The sequence below is a fragment of the Echinops telfairi genome, unplaced genomic scaffold (genome assembly GCF_000313985.2).
Source record: "Echinops telfairi isolate 266 unplaced genomic scaffold, ASM31398v2 ScPeMD7_1;HRSCAF=3_0, whole genome shotgun sequence".
Lineage (NCBI taxonomy): Eukaryota > Metazoa > Chordata > Mammalia > Afrosoricida > Tenrecidae > Echinops > Echinops telfairi.
Window position 1 is genome coordinate 313,908 of NW_022103896.1, and position 20,176 is coordinate 334,083.

Here is a 20,176-nt window from a genome sequence, read left to right on the forward strand (position 1 = left end):
CAGGAAGCCCGCTCCTGTCCCATGTCGGCATGCGCCCGTGGGACCCGGCGGCGCCAGGCGAAGCGCCCCTTCTTCCCCCAACCTTCCCTGATCGGAACCCGGTTTTCCCAGCGGCGGGGGAGGTGGGGTGTCTGCGGGGCACATCGCGGGATCGGAGTCGGAACCCCTTGTCTCCACATCCCCAACTGCCCTCCCTCGGCAGCACCCCCTTCCGATGGACCCCAGCCGAGCCTGGTGACAGATGCCTCCGCCCCCTCCCTTACCCCTAGGTTCCCAGCTACCCTCTACCTTAGCCTCATTTGGCGGCCACACCCCCAAGCCTACCTCCGCCCTGCCTGCACCCCTCTCCTTCACAGTGCCTTCCAAGGAGCAAAGAGAAAGGCAGGCCTTGTCTTCCCTGGCTCTCCCCGCACTGTCTGTGGGATCCATTTGTGCTTCGACCCCCACAATCGGGGTGCCTCTCTACCACCACTATGCTTCTGGACCTACTATGGACCTCATGAGATGTACACACACACCCAGCCAGGGTACTGGCCCATTTCTGGCCGTCCCTCCCCAAATAGTCAAGAGGCAGACCAGCCCCCAGGAGTGCTCCCCCAGCCTGGGCTGAGAGGGGTTTGACCCTCTCCTTTGTCTCTCCTCGGCCCTCACCTCTGACCCTCTGCCCCCACCCCACCTCTCAGCCCAGCAGAGGAACAGAATCGTTTTCCATTGACTCCCTTTGCATGTGTGGGAGCTGGGAGTGGCTGGGCAATTGACTCCTGCCTCAGTGCAAGTGGGGACTGGGGGGCTGCCAAGTGGCCCCTCAATTGGGGCTGGTGCAGACTGCCACCTGGAAGACCCTAGTGTGAGGAAAGGTTGGAAGGGCAGTGGAAGCAGATGTTTGCAGAGGGGACTAGCCCGGGGCTCACCCTCATGGCCCAGGAAGTGCCTGGCAAGAGGTCTGCCAAGGAATTCCTGGCCCAAGGCAGCCAGGGGTGCCTTGCTGACAGCCTCTGATGTTCAGAGCATCAGCTTCACCAGCCATGGGCCCCTCAGGACTTGCTCACCTGCAGCCCTTCTTCCTCAATCTTGCACCTGCCCCAGGTGAGGGAACCTTTCTGGGAGCCTTCAGTGAGAGCCCAGGGAGCTGAGCCTCAATGGGGCTTCAGGAGAACTTAGGGTTCACCTTTCTGCCCCTGGATGGACTGGAACTGGGCCCCACGGGGAGGGACATAGCCACATGTGCTAGCTCTTGGTATCTTCTTCCCCCAGTGGTGGCTGGGCTGTTGGTTCAGACCAGCCAGGCTCTTGGCTACTGCTGAGAGTAAATCACCTTCCAGACCGTGGGGGGGCAGGTGCCGAGGTAGGTGGGGGGGATGGGTAGGGGGTTGTGCACAGTCTCCAGGGCTGGGCTCCGCCTCCTGGCAGCTAGCCAGGATGAGCCTGTACCCCACTCTCCAGGTGACGCCTGTGCCTTGGTGCAGGAGTGTGTATCTTCCGTGCGTACGTCTCCGTATGTGTCTAGGACCACATGTGATGGGTGCAACAGTCCTGGCTCTTGGGGCCCTGGGATGAGGCCAGGCTGCCAGGGCTGTGGGCGAGACTACACAGGGGAATTGGGCTGGGAAAGAGGGCTGGACTTCATGGTGGTTGCTCTTGCCTGAGTTTTACTGATGGGAAAAGGGGCAGGTATTAAATCTCAGGTGGCATGGGCCACGCAGTCTCCGCAGACCTTGTGGGTTCTCCAGTGCTGGCTGGTCCCCTGGCTGAGGCCTTTGGCTGGCAGCTGTCCGGTGAGCAGCTCCCACTGCACCCACATGTGTGGCCTGGGAGCTGCCTGGATGGCCGGGGACTGGGGCCAGGGTTGGGAGGGGGGAACAAGTGGCCATCTGGAGCCAGGGTGCTGAGCCTGGTATATTGTAACCCAAGAGGTACCCTCCAGCTTCCCCTCCATGCTGCCAGGGCCTCCCTGTAGGATGTGCATGGGTGGGCAAGGGCAGTGGGAATGCTAACTTTGTGTCCTCACATGGGAGATGGTATGCCTCAGGTGACTGGCCTTGCCAGGGCCCAGCCCCTCTTGGAGTTCTAGGTGGGCAGCCTGGGCTCTGGGCACAGTCTGGGACTGAGGGAACCCTTTCCCTCTGTAGGGCGTGGTTCCTGGGCCCTGGCCCCTGACCCTTCCTGCTCATTTGACCCTGGAACTGTCTCCCACCCCTTCAGAGCCTCTTGTCTGCCCTCCTGCTCTCAGGCCCAATAGGCCACCCCTGCCGCAAGCTTGGCCTTTGTTCCCAGAGTGCCTTCCTCCCCAGCTAAGCAGTGCCTTGGTGCAGGAGTGGACCCCTGCCCAGTCGTTCTTGAGGTCACATTTCTGGTGGAAAAAATGGTAGTAGGGGCACCCAATGTTTGCAGGGGGTGATGTACTCCTAGGCCTGATGTGTCTTAGGCCTGCTGATTTCAGGCACCCCATGAGCTGGGAAGTCCTAATTTTCAAGGCCTGGGGATCAGGGCTGCCCCTCTCAGTCTTCTTGATCCACCCAGTGTCCTGTTAGCTCAGGGAGGTTGCGCACAGGCCCCAGGGTACAGGAGTGCAGCCCTGACTCCCGTCACTGCCCCCACTGCCCAGTGGGCTGGTGCCCTTCGGGTCAGGGAATGCCTCGCCAACCAGGCCTGCAGGCTTTACTTGATGAAGCTGGCTTGAGGTGGTGGGGTGGTGGTGGCAGGGAGTGGCTTCTGAAATCACACACCGACCCTGCGGTGAGAGCAAATGGCCAGGGGGTGATTGTGCCTGGTGATATACACTCCCCTATCCCCTCTCCATGCTGCAAGCACAGCCCATGGTCAGCACCCACAGACAGGAATCTGCAAAAGGTGTGACTGGGCTGGATGCCAAGGAAGCTCTGCAGGGTGGAGGGCCCTGGTAGGGCCTAGTGGGCAAGGCGTGCCGAGTAGTACCATCCACTGAAGACCCAGTGTGGCAGCTCTGAACCCAGCACCCAGCAAAATGGCTTAATGGGTCTGGCCCCAGCCTGCCATGTGGCAGTCCTGGGACTGAGCCCCACATGGAGTCTGATTTGCTTGGGAGTGGGCTAAACACCTTCAGTGGGCAGGCTGGCTGTGTTGGATGTCAGCTGGGTAAGCCAGTGGTGCCCTGAACACTGCTACACCAATGCATAGCACCTCGACAAAGCCGGACTGTTAAGCAGCTAGGGCCAAGCTTGTGTGTCTCCTTTGGGGCCCAAGGAGGGGCCAGGCTAAACCCTCCAGAACCAGTGGCCCGCTTGCTACAGTGTGGCCCACCCAGAAGACAGCCAGAGGCCAGCTTATAAGGGGCTTTGTAGGGGAAGTTGCAGGCTCTGGAAGAGGGAGCCAGGAACCCAGGTCTGTAGCAGCCTGGGTTGGAGAAGGGTCACTTGAGGGGCAGGGTGTAGTCCTGGAGCCTCCCACTGGGCTGGACATACCTTGAGTTCTTCAGCCATCAGTAGTCACATCAGGGGCAGATACCCCAGTCCTGCTTGAGGACCCTGGACTGGACCACACAGCTCCTTATCCAGGGGATCTCTGTGGAGCCTCAGCCCTGGGAGGTGGTAGTAACATGACCTCATTCTAGTGAGGGTTCACTGTACCCCCACTGCAGATCTTCTACTGTGAGCAGTAGTGACAGCCCTCAGCCTGACCCCTCCCTGCCACTGAGGCAGCTTCTACTCATAGCAACCCTGTGGCACCCAGCAATTCAGCCCCCTCCCCGACCAGCCCCCTGGTGCAGGCCTACTGGGGTGCTGAGTGGGGCCGGGGAACCTGAGGCCTGCAGAGCTCTGGGTAGTAACAGGGTGTGGGCCTCTGCAGTCTGACCTTTGCAGCAGGCAGCCTTATTGGTTCTCATGCTGTGTGCCCACCACTCGCCATCCCCCCTACACCTGTGGTTCCCCCTGACTTGACTTCTGGTTGGACGGGCCAGCCAGCTGCCACCTCCCACCCTTTCTCTTGTCAGGCAGGCCCTGACTTTCCACCTTGGTCAGCCTGTGTCCTTCCCTGGCTGCCCTCCAGCTGGCCTCTCTTGGGCCTGTTCGCTTCTCCCTGGCATGCGTTGACTTCTGACCTGACTTGGCATGAGGGTCAGTTGCAGAGTCCCCAGGCACTGATGCTAGGGACCTTGGCCCAGGCCAGGTCTCCTCTTGCTGTGCAGGTCTGGCACAAAGGGAGCTACTGCCTAGTGGCTTTCTGGAGGCCCTGTTCTGTCCTCCCTCAGCCTCTGTGCTTGCCGTAGGTATTTTAGGGAACTAGGTTCTCCTGTGGGACTCCCTTGAAGACAGGCCCACCGCCCCTTGAGTTCCCTTGATAGCCACCAGGTGGCGCTCGAGCAGCCTTGAATGAGAACGCCTGAAGGCTCTGGGGTCCCCACAGTGCCCAGGGCTATCCTAGCCCTGCAGCCCTCACTCCTGTCCCCAAGGCACCCTCTGACCCCTGCCCTTGTCCTGGCAGACCTGGCCTCAGCTGGCAGGTGAGGGAGCCAGGATCAAGATCCAATTAGGTGGGTGCCCACTCCCAGGGCGGCCCACCGTCTTGACCACCTACCTAGTTTGGACTGGGCCTGGTGGGCAGCATGCTGACGCCGCCTGAGGGAGCTGCTGTGTGCTGCCAGCGGGCACTTCAGAGTCGGCTCTCAGGAGAAAGGGAGGGCCAGGCCCCAAGCCTCCGTGTGGACAAACGGCCACTTCCAGAGTGGCCTGTCGCCATGAAGATCCCGACCTTGGCCAACAACGGGGGCCTCTCCAGGGGGACCGAATCAGCTGTCCTTGGAGGGCCCCAGGAAGAGAACTCACACTCCTCTGCTGCCAGCGGACGAGGCCTGGCTGAAGAGGCGGGGCGGCAGGCCTGATCCGCCAGGTCTGTGAGTGGCATCTCCCTCTCCTTCTTCGCAGTGTACTAATGGTCACTTGATGTGCGCTGGCTGTTTTATCCACCTACTAGCAGATGCCCGACTGAAGGAGGAACAGGCCACGTGCCCCAACTGCCGCTGCGAGATCAGTAAGAGCCTCTGTTGCCGGAATCTGGCCGTGGAGAAGGCCGTGAGTGAGCTGCCCTCTGAGTGTGGCTTCTGCCTGCGCCAGTTCCCCCGCTCACTGCTGGAGAGGCACCAGAAGGAGGAGTGCCAGGACAGGTGCGTTGATGGGCGGGCACCCCGACAGGGAGCCGTCAGACTGCCTGCTGCTGGTGCCAGCTAGGGAGTCGCCAGGCAAGGCCCCTCCTGCCCCTCTATGGCACCCATGCACACGCAGTGAGCATGTTCGGGGGTGGGGGGAGTCGTCTGTGTCAGCAGGCAGGAATGGCGGTGTGACCCACCCTGCGGTCTTCCCCAGGGTCACCCAGTGCAAGTACAAGCGCATCGGCTGCCCATGGCATGGCCCCTTCCATGAGCTGACGGCGCACGAGGCTGCATGCGCCCACCCGACCAAGACAGGCAGTGAGCTGATGGAGATCCTAGATGAGATGGACCAGGGCCGCCGCAGGGAGACACAGCTGTTCAGCAGCATCTTCAGCCTGCTCAGCTTCGAGAAGATCGGCTACACAGGTGAGGAGCCCCTGCTGCCCACTGCATGCCACGAGGGGTGGGGGGAGGGCGGCAGGCAGTTGGAAACGGCAGAGGGTGGGCTGGTCTGCAGAGTACAGCCACGTGGCTCTCAGGAGCCCTCACCGCCCTCCTCGGACCACCGCCCAGCAGGAGGCACCCTGCTGCAGGGGGCACCTCGGACTCAGGACAGGCGGCATCCGACCAGAAGATGGGTGTGTGTGTGCAGGCGGCCAGGGCACAGGGCGAGAAGATGCCCATCAGGCGAGGTGCTGCCTGCTGGGTGAGCACTGGGGGCCAGGCCCCCAAGGCTGGCACCACACTGACGAGGCTCCGGAAGGAACTGAGGGCACTGGCCCGAAGCGCAGCAGGAAGTGGACGTGATGACGGGGCTGGTGGACCGGCAGGCCTGTGGGTCTCACCTGTGGACGTGCTGGGGGACAGTGCCCAGGCCTAGCCAGCTGAGAAGAGAGAGGAGCACCTGCGAATGCCAGCTGGCACAGAGACGCCGAACTCCAGCGCCCACCATGCTGGCAGCCTGCTCAGAGCCCGGGTGACCACACCCTGCTACCTGGGCCAGCCCGCTAGCTGTGGGCCCAGGTGGGCGGGGGCTCACATGGCCTCGGACAGCAGCAGGAGCCACGGCCCTGGGTGGGTGCCGTGGTCTAGGCAGTCCAGGCCTCGTGCAGTGCAGCCTGGGGGCCGGTTAAACGACTGTGGCGGGGCTGGAGGCCCCGTCGAGTGTGTGCAGGAAGAACTGGCTACCTGGGCGCTGGCCCCTCCAATGGACTCAAGGCCCTAGGCTGCGGGCGAGACTGCAGGACTGTGCGGAAGGCAGGGCTGCCCGTTGCCTTACGGAGCCCTAGCGAGCGGCTGGCCCAGGGGCGGCGTGCAGTGCCGGCAGGGTGGGTGCTGGACGCCGCCCACCGGCTTTGCTGGCAGCTCTGTATCGGAACCAATAAAGTGCACTTGTTCTCAGACCTGCACCCTGTCTGTGTGTCTGCTTGCCCTGCCCCTCAGGCAGAAGCCGGACCCTGCCTGGGCTGTGCCCCAGGTGGGAGCGATGGAGCCTTGTGGCCAGGGGCCCCCCAGACCCAGGCAGTTCCCCGGACCTACCTCTGTTTGCAGTGCTGCCCCAGGCATGGTCCCCTGCTTGCCATTTGGGCAGTAGAGCACGTTGCGTGTCCTCCGGTAAGTGCCCCTCCGGCCTGCCCTGCGCGCTCTGACTGCCGCCCTGCCCTGTCTGTCTCCGCAGAAGTCCAGTTCCGGCCCTACCGCACGGACGACTTCATCACACGCCTCTACTACGAGACGCCCCGGTTCACGGTGCTGAACCAGACATGGGTCCTGAAGGCACGGGTCAATGACTCAGAGCGCAACCCCAACCTGTCATGCAAACGCACGCTCTCCTTCCAGCTCATCCTCAAGAGCAAGGTCAACGCGCCCCTGGAGTGCTCCTTCCTGCTGCTGAAGGGCCCTTACGACGACGTGAAAATCAACCCCGTCATCTACCACTTTGTCTTCGGCAGCGAGAGCAGCGAGACCGACTACGTGCCGCTGCCCATCTCGGACTCGGTGGAGTGCAACAAGCTGCTGGCTGCCAAGAACATCAACCTGAGGCTCTTCCTGTTCCAGACCCAGAAGTAGCCTCACCCCTGCCGCCACCTCACCCGCCGGCCGCCGCAGCTGCTCGCCCGGCACCAGTCACTTCAGCAAAAGGAGGAAAACACGAACCAAAGCCCACCGGGGAAAGTCTGCATGCACGTGGGACATATGCCCGCCTGCCCGCTGCCTGCCTGCCCGTAGGCCCAAGGACAGGATGCCCGAGCCTTGAGAGGAAGGTCGGAGGGCGGGAGGGGTGAGGCCTGGCCTGCACTCCTGGTGGCGGTGTGGGTGGCCGCCTGTGGCTCCATGCTCAGCTCTGGCCGGCTTCCAACAGCGTGTTTGGTTGCAATTAAAAAGGCTCCCTCGCTTCCTACTTTCTGTTTTGTGGGAGGGGAAGGCCTGGCCACAGTGGACAGCTCGGAGCCTGCCAGCATGCAAGGTGCCACCCAGAGCCTGCCTGCCTTGCCTATCCTCTGCGCACCGAGTGCCCCCAGATAAGACTTGAGATACGCCCCACCCTGTCCCAGGGCCTGGCCAGCGGGAGAGTTGGGCGCACTGCAGGCCCAGCCCAGCCTAGCCAGGGAGGCTGGCCGGCCGGCAGCCAGCACAGCAGTTTTCGGAATGCAGGGTGAAATTCTGTCTCTTCCCAGGAAAAGAATTAAACTTTCCAGGCTCTTCTATAAATTATGCAATTCAGCAAGAGAATCTATTTTCTACCCCCACCCCGCCGAAGCCCAGCGTCCCTGGGCTATGAAGTGAGCTGCAGAGCAAGCTGGCTGGGCAGGGGTCTGCAGAGGGGGTTGGTGGGCATGGCAGGGTGGGGTTCTGTAGAGGCAGATGGTAGGTGAGGAGTGGCAGCCAGCCGGTTCCCTTGGGCTGGAGGAGAGTGTGCAAGGCAGAAGTAGCTGTGTGGAGGAGCTGGCTGGGGTCCCCTGGGAGCCCCAGCAGGCATTAAGTCCCCACTGCTTTGGACAAGTGGCTATTTGACCATAGCTTTGTGTCGCTGATACCAAAGAACTGCCCGATGCTGTCCTGGGCCCTACCACAGAGGGGGTAGCCTCTTCAGAGTTAGGTCTGAGCAGGCCCCCAGGATCCGGCATTGCCCCCCTCCCCCCCCCTCCATGTGCTGGACAGAGGCGGGTGGGAAGCTCTCTTCCCAGGTACCTGGGTGGCTGGGTGGTCAGCTGGAGCTCTGAGCTGGTCTGCAAAGCCCATACTGGGCCACTGGCCCCTGGACCGCTGCAGCTGCAGACCCTGCCCCCTCACATCACCACCCCTAGCGCCCTCCTGGTTGCACCTGTCAGGGCCGTGTGGGTGGCACACTGGCCTGGGCAGCCTTATGTGCGTGTGTGTGCGTGCGCGTGTGCCTGTGCACCTGCTCCTGCGTTTTGAAGTGATGGTGTTGGAGGGTGCTCCTGTCCAGGTGTACGGGGAATGCCTGTGTGAAAGGGCCCTTCCCAGGCTGGGACGGTGGCCCACTGGGGCTACAGGTCTGTAGGTGAATGCGTGTAGCTGTGTGGGTCTGAGGAGGGAGACCTGCCTGGGGACAGGGGCAGTGGAAGGAGCTGAGTGGCCTCAGAGGCCAGCAGCCTTGCGTGTGGGAGTGTGTGGCCAGGCTGGACACAGTCCCTGGCTCTTGGTGACTGCCAGGTCAGGGACAGGTCCAGAGGGAGGAGAGGGAGCTTCGTTCCCACCCTCAGCCAGTCAGCTGGGCACCCTGAGGCAGATACCCGGAGCTCCTGACAGCATGGCCCCTATGTGACAGACTCGTAGCGATGGCATGTGCAGGTCGCCCCTCTCGGCCTTCATCTACTCATATCCCGGCCTGGTTCCCCCCTGCCCTTCCGTGTCTGGGGCAGGGGCAGCCCCTGTCCCCGCTGGGCAGCTCACCCACAGGGAGCCATCGCAGAGAAAATAAAGAATTTTTAAAAGAGTGAGTGCAAGGCTTTTTACCTGTGTTGGCAATGTGGTCTGAGTTCTCTGAGGTCTATGTAGCTCGTTGAAACAGCTGTTCTGCACCTGGTCCTTTGTGTTTGCTTCGTGAAGCCCAGTGGACAGGCACATCCCCTCACCCCAAGACAGCTGGCTATCGCTCCCTGCCAGTGGGGAAACTGAGGTGTGGGACAGTTTCTCGGAGCTGCCCTGTCCCTCAGACCATTCACTGGCCACGTGTCTGCTTTGGGCCTTCATGCCTTCCATATTACCCTCATAGGGGCTGCCTCGGCATCAGAGCTGTGTTCTGGGTTGGCACGAGGTCACTGCCTGCCTCCCATACTCAGGCAGGTCAGAGCCCATCCCACCCAAAGGCAGGGCACCTGGAGACCGGCTCTGGACGCTGATGGGGCCCATCCAGGCTCAGGCCTTGGGTTATGGAGGAAGAGACATCTTCCTGCCCTCAGCGCCTCTGTGGGATGTGCCCACTCTGCCTGGATGTGGTGCCAGACAGCCCAGAGCTGGGCTCTGGGAGGCACTAGGAATGAGGGTTGCCAGGCAGCTGCTGGAGCATTTGGTCTCCCCAGTCTGGGCTGGGGGTTGGGGGGCAATATGGGTGTTTGACCTCCATGGTACAGGGGAGTGGGACAGTATGGGCATTTGGTTGGGGCCTCCAGTCTGCCCAGCCAAACATCTCACCAGATGCTCCGCAGGTGAGAAGTCAGAGCCTAGGCCCCAGCTCCGGCCTCTCCCCTCTGACTACAAGCACGTTTGCAGCTCTACTGCAGGACTCCAAGCTTTGCCACAGGCCGCTGGCATGCAGAGCGAGGACACGGTGACTTGTAGAAATCAGTCACCACCCACCTCAATGGCATGGGGCGTTTGAGCCACCAAATAGGACTGTCTTGTCTGTCCTCTGCCGATTGGTGCCCTGGACTCTGTGGAAGGGGCACGTCTGACACTCGTGTCCATGTGTCAAACATTCAAGTGGATCTTGTTATAAATCACTTGTGGTGTCAGGTGCTGTCGAGTGACTTCCTGCTCATAGTGACCCCACGTGCAGCCGAGTGAAGCACTGCCCGGCACTTGCCGAGAGTATGTCGTCGTCGTTAGGTTCAAGTGGTTTCCCATTCAGAGCGACCCATGTACAGCAGAAGGAAACAGTGCCTGGTCTTGCCCCATCCTCAGAATTTTGGGCCCGTTGTTGCAGCCACTGTGTCCATCTGTCCGCCCGGGGTCTTCCTCTTTTTCACTGTTCCTCTGTGGAGCACGATGCTGTTTCCCAGGGACGAGGGTCTCCTCTTGGAGCCCCGTATGAGGCTGTTAACCACCAGCACTCCGAAGGACAAAGCCGAGATCGACAACTACAGAGACCCAAAGAGTATATCCCTCCAAGTCACTCGGAGTCGGAATTGACTCCGTGGCAGTGAGTGCTCGTCCCTGCTAATTACACGTCAAAGTACGCACGCTGAAGAAGCCCCACCGTTCTCGACTCGAGGAGCATTCTAGCTGCCCATTCTCCCAAGCAGAACTGTCGATTGTGAGTCCCCTCACTCTACCAGAAGCCCTGGGGGGACGGTGGGGTGAATGTTGGGCTGTCAGCAGTTCAAACCCTTCTCCCGGCAGGGAGAACCATGAGGGCATCTGCTCGTGAAGATTGATGGCCTCCTCCTTTTGGCTTTAGTGTATCAAGGCATACCAGCTCCCAGAGCAGGACATCATGCTTGGTGGGTCAGCGGAGAAGAGGAAGACCCTCAGCTGAGGGGCTTGATACCATGACTACAACAACGGGCTCAAAGCTGGCTGGATTATGAGCAGTGGTTGTCAACCTGTAGGTCTCGACCCCTTGGGAGTCGAATGATCCTTTCACAGGGATTGCCCAATTCATAACGAGCAAAATGACAGTGATGAAGTAGCAACAAAAATAATGTTATGGTTGGGGGTCACCACCGCATGAGGAACTGTATGAAAGGGTCGTCATCGTGGTGTGAAGAGGAAGGTTGAGAACCATTGATTATGATGGTGGGACACAGTTCAAGCCCACCCACTTCCACAGGAGAACATATGAGAACATTGAGTTCCTTTTTCTGAATTGTGTATGTACAGGGTTTTGCTTTTCAATTGTTGAATTTCAGTGGCCTTATAGAATACTGTAAGGAAGGGGGGTTGAGGACCCCCAGGCCAGCAAGCAGCTCCGGCTGCAGCCGGCAGTCCCCACCTCAAGCTGGGAGGGTTCAGGCTGTGGGAGAGAGAGCTGGCTGGAAGGATTTCCAGGGAGCTGGGGGTTGGGTGCGGGTGGATGATGAACAACAGGGATAGGCAGAAGGCTGCTTTCAGCGGGGGACCACTGCGCAGGGCAGACCAGTACTTCAAGCTAGCCGAGTCTCTCCCAGGCAGTCTCTGGGATAGGGCGCCCACAAGCTGAGCAGAGGGGTGCCTGTCCCGGGGGCGGCTTTTATTTATTAATTTTTGTACATTTGTTGCCATCATCATTTTCAAAACATTTTCTTTTTACTTGAGCCCTTGGTATGGGCTCATTTTTTCCCCTCCCTTCCCCACCCACCGGGGCGATTTTTAAAGCACCCAAGCCTCAGGGCTCTGCGGATAGCTGGCACTTCCGGGCTCCTTCGCCAGCCGAACTACAACTCCCAGGATGCGTTACGGCCCCGGCCCGACGACGCTTCCCAGAACGCCCTGCGGCCTGACCACCCCGCTCATCCCGCCTAGTCAGGGGCGGGGCTGCGTTTGCGCGCGGGGCTAGGGGCGGGGCCGGGGAGGGCGGGAAGTCCGGATCCCGGGGCGGCGGCGGTCGTCCGCGGCGCGATGAGCTTGGAGCGCGAGCTGCGCCGTGAGTCCTCGGTCGCCCGAGGGCTGGGGAGCGGCGCTCGGCCCGGCCGCCCGCGGGGGGCGCAGGCCCCGCTCACGCGCGCTCTTCTCGTTCGCAGAGCTGAGGAAGGCCAAGGCCAAGGCGCAGCGGAGCGGACAGGTGCGCGAGGAGGCCGCCCTGTGCCACCAGCTCGGGGAGCTCCTGGCGTGCCACGGTGAGTGCGCCCCCGGGCCGTGCAGGGAGGCGAGGACGGCGGGGCTGCCGGCGGGCTGGGCCTGAAGCCCCGCCCGCCCGCTGCCCAGGCCGTTATGCAGAGGCCTTGGAAGAGCACCGGCTGGAGCTGCAGCTTCGGGAAAGCGCCGACGACCCCCTGGGCTGCGCCGTAGCCCACCGCAAGATCGGGGAGCGGCTGGCTGAGCTGGAGGACTTCGATGGTGCCCTGAAGGTTGGTGCGCGTGAAGGGAAGGGAGGGCGCTGCTCTCAATCCACCCCGGTCCGCAGGCCTGCGCTTTTTGAGAAGGCAGAAATGTGACTTGGAAGCCCTGTCACTGGTCAGGTGGGGGCCGGGGGGTTCCACACTGCCTCTGGGGCCCCAGCAGGAACATGTGTATTGCTCAGAGGCCTGGGACCCACTGTCCCCACGGCCACCCGATGCAGGGGGTGGGGCTATGGCACCCTTGCTCCTGGTGTTTCTGGATGTTGATTTTCCCTTATCCCATGTAGTCCCTAGCTGGTTGACATTTTGGGAGGTGGGGTGTGCTGTCACCGCAGACTGCCCTGGGCGTAGAGATGGGAGAGATGGGTCCTGGCCTTTGTCACCTCTGTAGGGCTACCCCGGGGAAAGGTCAGGTTTGTTTTTGTGGGGGTCAGCCCACAGCAGTGGCCCCCCCTCCCTGCCGCAGCACCAGCACCGATACCTGGAGCTGGCCCGCTCCCTGTCCAGCCATGTGGAACAGCAGAGGGCATGGGCTACCATTGGCCGCACCTACCTGGACATCCAAGAGCACAGCCAGTCGCAGGACGCCCTGCTGCAGGCCCAGGCTGCCTTTGAGAAGAGCTTAGCAATTGTGGACGAGAAGCTGGATGGTAGGTGCCCACCTGGAGGTGGGCCAAGGAGACAGCAGGGCCCTGAGGGGCTTGGGTGAGGCTGGAGACCCCTGGATGGGGCCGCCAAACATCTGGGCATCTTGCAGGCTCTGTGACCCATCGAGAGGTGATTGAGATGCGGACTCGTCTCTACCTGAACCTGGGCCTCACCTTTGACAGCCTGCAGCAGGCAGCCCTATGCAGTGACTACTTCAAGAAGAGCATCTTCCTGTCTGAGTAAGACCCCTGCTAGCCCCCTGCGTGCTTTGGGGCACACGCAGCCAGGGACAAGCCTGGACTAGGCTAGTTGAGCTCACCTACACCTGCTGAGTCAGTACCTAGAACTTCAAGTCAGGGGCCACAGAGCTCTCTGCTGGTGCAGGAGCTAGCAGAGACCTGCATACCTGAGAGCCTGTGCCCCACCCCCCAGGCAGAACCACCTCTACGAGGACCTCTTCCGTGCCCGCTACAACCTGGGCACCATCCACTGGCGGAGGGGCCAGCACTCGCAGGCCATGCGCTGCCTGGAGGGCGCTCGAGAGTGTGCTCGTGTGCTGAAGAGGGCCTTCATGGAGAGCGAGTGCTGCTTGGCCATCTCGCAGGTGTGCAGGCAGCCCCCTTCCCTCCAGGCAGGCCAGGGGCGGGAGGCAGCCTCACTTCACCTGCCTGTGCCCCTGCAGATCCTCCAAGACCTAGGGGACTTCTTGGCTGCCAAGCGAGCCCTGAAGAAGGCCTACAGGCTGGGCTCCCAGAAGCCTTTGCAGAGAGAGGTGGTCTGCAGTAACCTCAAATATGGTGAGGCCGGAGTAGCAATCCTCCGAAAGGGTGTGGGGAGCTGGGGCAGCCCTCTCTCCGGTGACATCCCACCTTCAATACGAGGGCCCCTGGCCACAAGTGGGAGAGCCCCGGCTCTCCTCAGAGCCCCTGGCAGCGTGTTGGGAGGGGTGGTGGGAGACCAGCAGGAGTTGGCTTGCTCGAACGTTGGCTGTTGTCCTGAGGCTGCTGTGTGCTCAATAGCACATGGTGGGGACTTTCACCCACAGAAATGCCCTGGCTTCTGTGTCTGGAGGCTGGCAGTCCCAAGACCAGGGTGTGGGCCCTCTTTACACCTGAACCTTTGAAGGAGAAGCTTCCAGGCCTTTTCCCAGCTTCTGGGAGCTCCAGGTCCTCCTTTGACTGTAGCGTCACCCAGCCGTCCTGTCTCTGTGTCTCCTCATATAGGATTAGGACTCACCCTAATGGTGGATGTGACCTTGTAGTAACTAACAAGAACTTCAGAACTCCCATTTCCAAACAGGGTCACCTTCATAGGCACAGACCTTTTGGGGGTGTAATTCAATCCTTAGCTTTCTCGTTAATGAGCTAGTTGTGAGTCTTGTCTCCCCACACGTAGTGGGACGGGCCCAGCACTAACAGGCTGAGCACCCCAAGAACACGACTGGCAGGGCTCTCGGGGTGACATTGTCAACTCCACCCTAAGCCAGGTCTTATTCTCAGTTGCTAAGTTCACTAGTTCTCCTGTGGGACAAGGCCTGTCATTGCCATCCGTGTGTGTGTGTGTGTGTGTGTGTGTGTGTGTGTTCTAATAACTGCAAACACAGTACAGAGGTGGGCACACTTGACCCCCTTTGCTTCCCTGTGGCCATGAAGCAGATGTCAGACGTGCCTCCACCCTCCTGACATCAGCAGTCCCCTCGTGCTCTGCCTCCGCTGGGCTCCACGATCTGCTGCAGTGACCACGCAACTCAGCCTGGGCAGCACTCAACAGGAAGGGGCTGTGCTGGGCGAGGAACAGGAAAACAGGAAGGATGTGATTATTGGCCAGCCAGCAGCCAGAGTCTCTGGTCCTCAGCCTCTGCCTCCGTGGGTCCAGTGTCTCCCTAGTCCTCAGCCTCTGCCTCCGTGGGTCCAGTATCTCCCTAGGCCTCAGCCTCTGCCTCCATGGGTCGAGTGTCTCCCTAGTCCTCAGCCCCAGCCATTCCTCCCTCTGCTTCCCAGTAACTGTCAGGCTGCTGCTTTTCACGTAGACACCTTTTCTGGGATCTTTATAATTGTGCACTATTTGTCCTTGGCTAATTTCCCTCAGCATTATGGCCACCAGGTTTCCATACATGATGAGGTTTTGCTTCACTCAATGATGCTATGTTGTGCCCCATTGTGTACGCGCACCAGTTTCTCCCCCTCCCGGGGTGGGCCTCTCCGTGGTTTCCATCTTGTCCTAGCGTGGCTTTGCTGCAGTGGCACGGCACGCTCCATCCAGGCGCTTCTGCAGGGTCTGTCCCGTGGTGTTTCTAGCTCCAGTTTGAGTCAGCGCCACACGGCTTTCCACAGTGACTGCACCGTCCTCCAGGCCCACCAGCCGTGACTGAGGGCTCCAGTCTTTCTGTACCTTCTCCAGCATCTTTAAACGTGGCTGCTAGACGGGTGAAGTGGCCTGACACCCTTGTGTGCATCTGCATCTCTCGGCCGGTGGTCACCACGAGCATGTCGTCACGTGTGTTGGCCGCCTGGATGCCTTTGGTGCACCGTCTGTGCCCCCTGCCCATCTTAGAGATTGGATTCTTTATCTCTCGAAGTGTTGGCATTTCTACGGAGTTTAGAGGGTAGTCCCTCGGCTGCAATGTCATTGCCAAAACCTCGCCAGCCCGGGCTTCTCCTTTACTCTTTAAGTGGTTTCAGCTCCCTGCTGTGAGTCCATTCGCACCTGCAGCGACCCTGCAGGACAGCGGAACTGCCCCTGTGGGTTGCGAAGACAGTCAACTGTTCTTTCTTTTGCTCGTCTTTCTGTATTTTCATCAGTTATATTGGGATATCAGGCACATGTAATACAATTCAATAGTCAGTCACATCAAGAAGAGTTACACCGGCAACACTACGGTCAGTTTTACAGCATTTTCTTCATTCTTGTACTCTCATCGTTTGTGTGTGTGTGTGTGTGTGTGGTTGTGGTTTGCGACTGTGTTTACGCCGTGTATTGGGGCCCAGGCGTCTGCCTCTGTCTTCACTGGTGGACTTGGTGGTCCCAGGGTTTGCATGTGGCTCTGAGGTTCATCTGGAGTCCAATGTTGCCTGTCTGTGTGTCTCGTCCTTCTGCCAATGGAAACCCAGTTCTGCTGCCGCTGTTTGTTGAAGAGATGCTCTTCCCCATTTAATGGGTTTCGCCCATTTGGCAAAGTCCCATTGTCTGGGTGGACGGCTTTATCCCTGGGTTCTCAGACCTGCCCCTCGGGTCAGTGCGCCCATTGCTGGGCCCGTGCTGGGCAGCTGTGACTGCCCATCTTCCTGGCGATGCGAGGAGAGCCAGAGGGCTTGGTGGTCACTCAGCCTCTGGCCCGATGCCCCGCCTGCAGTGCTGAAGGTGGTCCGGCTGCAGCAGCGGCTAGAGGAGGCCAAGGACTGCGACCCTGAGAGCGCTGTGGGCATCTGTGAGCAGCTGGGGGACCTGTTCTCCAGGGCAGGTCACTTCCCCCGAGCAGCCAAGGCCTACCAGGAACAGGTGTGCAGGCTGGGCGGGTGGGTAGGGGTGTGTGTGACTGGCCAGCAGCCTGGCCTTCATGGCAGCGCTGGCCCTCCAGCTGCATCTTGCAGAGCTGCTAGGCCGGCCAGGGCCCGAGCTGGCCGTCATCCACGTGTCCCTCGCCACCACCTGGAGTGACATGAAGGAGCCGGGCCGGGCGGTGTCGCACTACGAGGAGGAGCTGAGGCTTCGTGGTGGGAACCCACTGGAGGTGAGTGGCAGGAGTGCCCCTTGCTGTCCCAGGGGGGCAGTGGGGAGCTGGGGCCACCCAGTGTGGCAGGCAGCATGGTCCCCAGGCCCTTCCCGCCTACCCCCTCCAGGATGCCAAGACCTGGTTCAACATCGCGCTGTGCCGAGAGGAGGCTGGGGATGCGTATGAGCTGCTGGCCCCCTGCTTCCAGAAGGCGCTCAGCTGTGCCCAGCAGGGTCAGCGGCCCCAGCTGCAGGTTCAAGAACTGGCCCACCCACACCACAGTGTCCCCATAGCCAGCTTCCCTCACAGCAAGGCGGTGGGAGTGGGGGGTGGCCCCCTGTGACCCTCCTCTGAGCCACTGTCCTCCTAGCTTTGCTGAGCTGGCCGCCTGCCCTGTCTCTCCTTGGGTTTGCCCAGGCCTCCTGACCCTTCCTGCCCACCCTGAGCTGTCCCTCTACACCCTGTCAGCCCCTGTCCTTCTCTGCCCCTCTTCCAGACCAACCCTGCCCCACCACCTGCCACGGCCCTGCCCACCCTGGCAATGCCTCCCCTCTGGCCCCTCTCACCCTTCCCTGGCCCAACCCGCCCTGAGCTGCCCTCTGCCCCCCTCAGAGGCAGGTCCTGCAGCACCTCCACACTGTACAGCTGAGGCTGCGGCCCCAGGAGGCCCCCAGCTCGGAGGCCAGCCTTCAGGAGCTGAGCGCTGCAGGGGAGGAGGAGGAGGAGGAGGAAGAGGACAGCAGCGAGGCTCTGGAGGCCAGTGACCCGGAGCTCTCCGAGAGCGGTGAGGGTGAGGGCTTCCCAGTGCCCTCCTTGGGCTGGGGGTGTGTGTGCTGTGTATCTGTGGAGGGGACAGCCAGGAAGCACCTGGAGAGGTGATTGGCAGTGTCAGCCAGCTGCAGGGCCAGGGGCCGGAGACAGGGCTGCTGGAGCCAGGAAAGGCTGGCCGTTGCGTAACAGGTAGGGTGTGTCACGCGGGACCTCAGGAACACAGAGTAGTCAGTTTAGGGTCCCCCAGGTTGGGCCAGGCCTCCCTGGGTGGTCGGGGTCTGCTGCATCCTGTGAGAGTCTGGGGCAGGGGGCAGAAGGCACGAAGCAGAACTGATTGCGCAGCTGAGGGGGCAGGAGAGCAGAGGTCCAGAGACCTGCTTTCTGGCTAGGATGTGCCTGAGCCCCAGGTGAGGGGTCCCAGAGGCCAGAGGAATTCATGCTTCAGTGGCAGGGGTCAGGCTAGTTGTTGGGTACACCCCATGGGGCAGAGGACTAGGCTTATAGGGCAGGCAGAGTAAGAGGAACCAGGCTGGACCAGAAGGTTCTAGAAGGGCTCAGAGATGGGCAGAGGGAGGAGTGGGGCCAGCAAGGGCCGGTGGAGTGGCTGGAGGAGGGGTTGGCCTCCCTTTGGGGGCTTTGAACAGCAGGGGCTCTTCATGGGGCAGGCGGTGGGGAAGCAGGGCCATTTGAAGGTCAGGCAGCAGCAGAGAGGACCATGCCCTCAGACTGCAGCCTTGGCACAGGAGGTCCTCTAGCCCCGCCCCCACCCCCAACCATAGCACAGCCCTCCTGGTTGGAGAGCTGGTGGGGAGGGGGGCTCTGATGTTGGTGGGGGCACACCTTGGCTTCTGCAGAGAACGAGGACCCAGAGGAAGACGAGGAGTTGCGGGGCTGCCGGGGCCAGCGGAGGGTGAACAAGGTCAGGAGGAGCCCCCACCCCACCCCACCCTCAGCTGCATGCCCGGCTCCGCCCACCCATCCGCCCTACCATGTTCTCACACCTGCTGTGCCCACAGTGGAACCGGAGGAACGACATGGGTGAGACCCTGCTGCACCGGGCCTGCATTGAGGGCCAGCTGCGCCGAGTCCAGCACCTCGTGAAGCAGGTTGGCTCCTGGCCTCCACGCCCCAAGCTGGTCCGGCCCGCCGGGGCCCCCTCCCCACTACACCCTGCCCAGAGCCCTCCCCACCCGAGCTTTTGTTGTCCCCGGGCAGGGCCACCCTGTGAACCCTCGGGACTACTGCGGCTGGACCCCCCTGCACGAGGCCTGCAACCACGGGCACTTGGGTGAGTGAGCAGGGGAGGGGGCGGACCTGCAGAGATGAGGAGGGGATGCTCAGGTCTCCCACTGTCCCCCAGAGATTGTCCGCTTCCTGCTGGACCACGGGGCTGCGGTGGACGATCCAGGTGGCCCAGGCTGCGAGGGCATCACCCCGCTGCACGACGCCCTCACGTGTGGCCACTTTGAGGTGGCCGAGCTGCTCATTGAGCGAGGCGCATCTGTGACCCTGCACACCGCCAAGGTGAGCAGGCGGGGGTGCTCTGCCGGTCCACTCAGCCAAAACCCCCCGGGGCCAGCCCACTCAGGGCCTGTGTGACCCCCTCAGGGCTACAGCCCCCTGGAGACCCTGAGACAGTGGGTGCAGCTGTACAGCAGGGACCTGGACCGGGAGACACGGCAGAAGGCTGGCACTATGGAGAGGCTGCTTCAGACAGTTGCTGAGGGCCAAGGTGAGCGGGGCAGTACGGGGGTGCCCCAGGGGGTGTTGCAGGCACATTGTCAGGCTGGCCCCTTGTCTGACCTGGTCCCTTGCTCCTCAGCTCCCCAGGACTCCCAGGCAACCCGGGCCTTCCCGAGGAACTCTCTGTTTGACCCGGAGACCTCTCCTCCCTCCAGCCCCCATGCCGGACGCCCTCCTCAGGCTTCACAGCCCCTGGAGGCCTCATGGGTCCCTGCCAGGCGCTCCCCCGGGCTCAGGCCTGGGAGGGACTGGCAGGGACTGGGGGACAGCAGCAGCTCAGAGAGTGACGATGGCGAGGACCCCCGTCCACCGGCACACAAGAGGCCTCGGCCCTTGGCCACTAGCCAGGAAGCCCCGGCCCAGACGGCCAGCCCTGCTGTGGACAGAGAGGCAGCCGTGGCCAGTGCCAGCCGGGCAGCCTACCAGGCGGCTATTCGGGGTGTGGGCAGTGCCCAGAGCTGCCGCCTGGGGCCCAGCCTGCCACGGACGCTAGGCGAGACCCCTGTGCCCCGGGCAGCCCTGCTTGCCGAGGAGGAGTGCCTGGCTGGGGACTGGCTAGAGGACGACTTGCCCCCGGCAACTTTCGGCCGCAAGAGGGGCAGCCGCCCACCCCAGCTCCCATGCATGGCCAGCAGTGAGCGTCCCACCAAGCCTCGGACCCAGCAGAGCCATCTGATCCATTTGCCCCCCAGCGAGCGCTGCCCTGAGGCCAGTTCGACTGCACAGCCCCCGGGAAACCCTGCCAGCCCCAAGGGCTCTGTGCCTGGCCGGGAGCCCCTGGCTGCAGGCCAGCCCTCGGTGGGTGAGACTGGTGCAGGGTGCTTTGGCGGGGGGGCCCCCTGCAGTGTGGGCTGCAAGGCGGCACTCCTGCCCCCTGACTCCACCCTTTTCACACCCCCTGCCCCAGGGCCCAGCCCAGCCACCTCCCATCCGAGTTCGTGTCCGGGTTCAGGA

At 61.8% G+C, this 20,176-nt stretch overlaps 2 protein-coding genes across 2 annotated transcripts in view; both read left to right on the top strand.

The window, feature by feature from the left end:
- The window catches only part of CYHR1 (cysteine and histidine rich 1), a 12,017-nt gene extending 2,927 nt beyond the window's left edge, over nt 1-9,090 (top strand). Inside the window, exons 3-5 of the mRNA XM_004697349.2 lie at nt 4,902-5,140; nt 5,340-5,551; nt 6,804-9,090. Coding sequence (XP_004697406.1) covers nt 4,902-5,140; nt 5,340-5,551; nt 6,804-7,195 — 843 coding nt within the window. The 3' untranslated portion in view covers nt 7,196-9,090. The remainder of the gene's footprint in view (nt 1-4,901; nt 5,141-5,339; nt 5,552-6,803) is intronic.
- Nucleotides 9,091-11,908: 2,818 nt separating this feature from the next.
- TONSL (tonsoku like, DNA repair protein) overlaps nt 11,909-20,176 on the top strand; it is an 11,983-nt gene continuing 3,715 nt past the window's right edge. Inside the window, exons 1-18 of the mRNA XM_045286699.1 lie at nt 11,909-11,933; nt 12,031-12,126; nt 12,215-12,357; nt 12,815-12,998; nt 13,106-13,235; nt 13,429-13,600; nt 13,679-13,793; nt 16,349-16,494; nt 16,574-16,726; nt 16,836-16,961; nt 17,321-17,492; nt 18,334-18,398; nt 18,496-18,585; nt 18,695-18,767; nt 18,840-19,003; nt 19,088-19,211; nt 19,302-20,020; nt 20,130-20,156. Coding sequence (XP_045142634.1) covers nt 11,909-11,933; nt 12,031-12,126; nt 12,215-12,357; nt 12,815-12,998; nt 13,106-13,235; nt 13,429-13,600; nt 13,679-13,793; nt 16,349-16,494; nt 16,574-16,726; nt 16,836-16,961; nt 17,321-17,492; nt 18,334-18,398; nt 18,496-18,585; nt 18,695-18,767; nt 18,840-19,003; nt 19,088-19,211; nt 19,302-20,020; nt 20,130-20,156 — 2,724 coding nt within the window. The remainder of the gene's footprint in view (nt 11,934-12,030; nt 12,127-12,214; nt 12,358-12,814; nt 12,999-13,105; nt 13,236-13,428; nt 13,601-13,678; nt 13,794-16,348; nt 16,495-16,573; nt 16,727-16,835; nt 16,962-17,320; nt 17,493-18,333; nt 18,399-18,495; nt 18,586-18,694; nt 18,768-18,839; nt 19,004-19,087; nt 19,212-19,301; nt 20,021-20,129; nt 20,157-20,176) is intronic.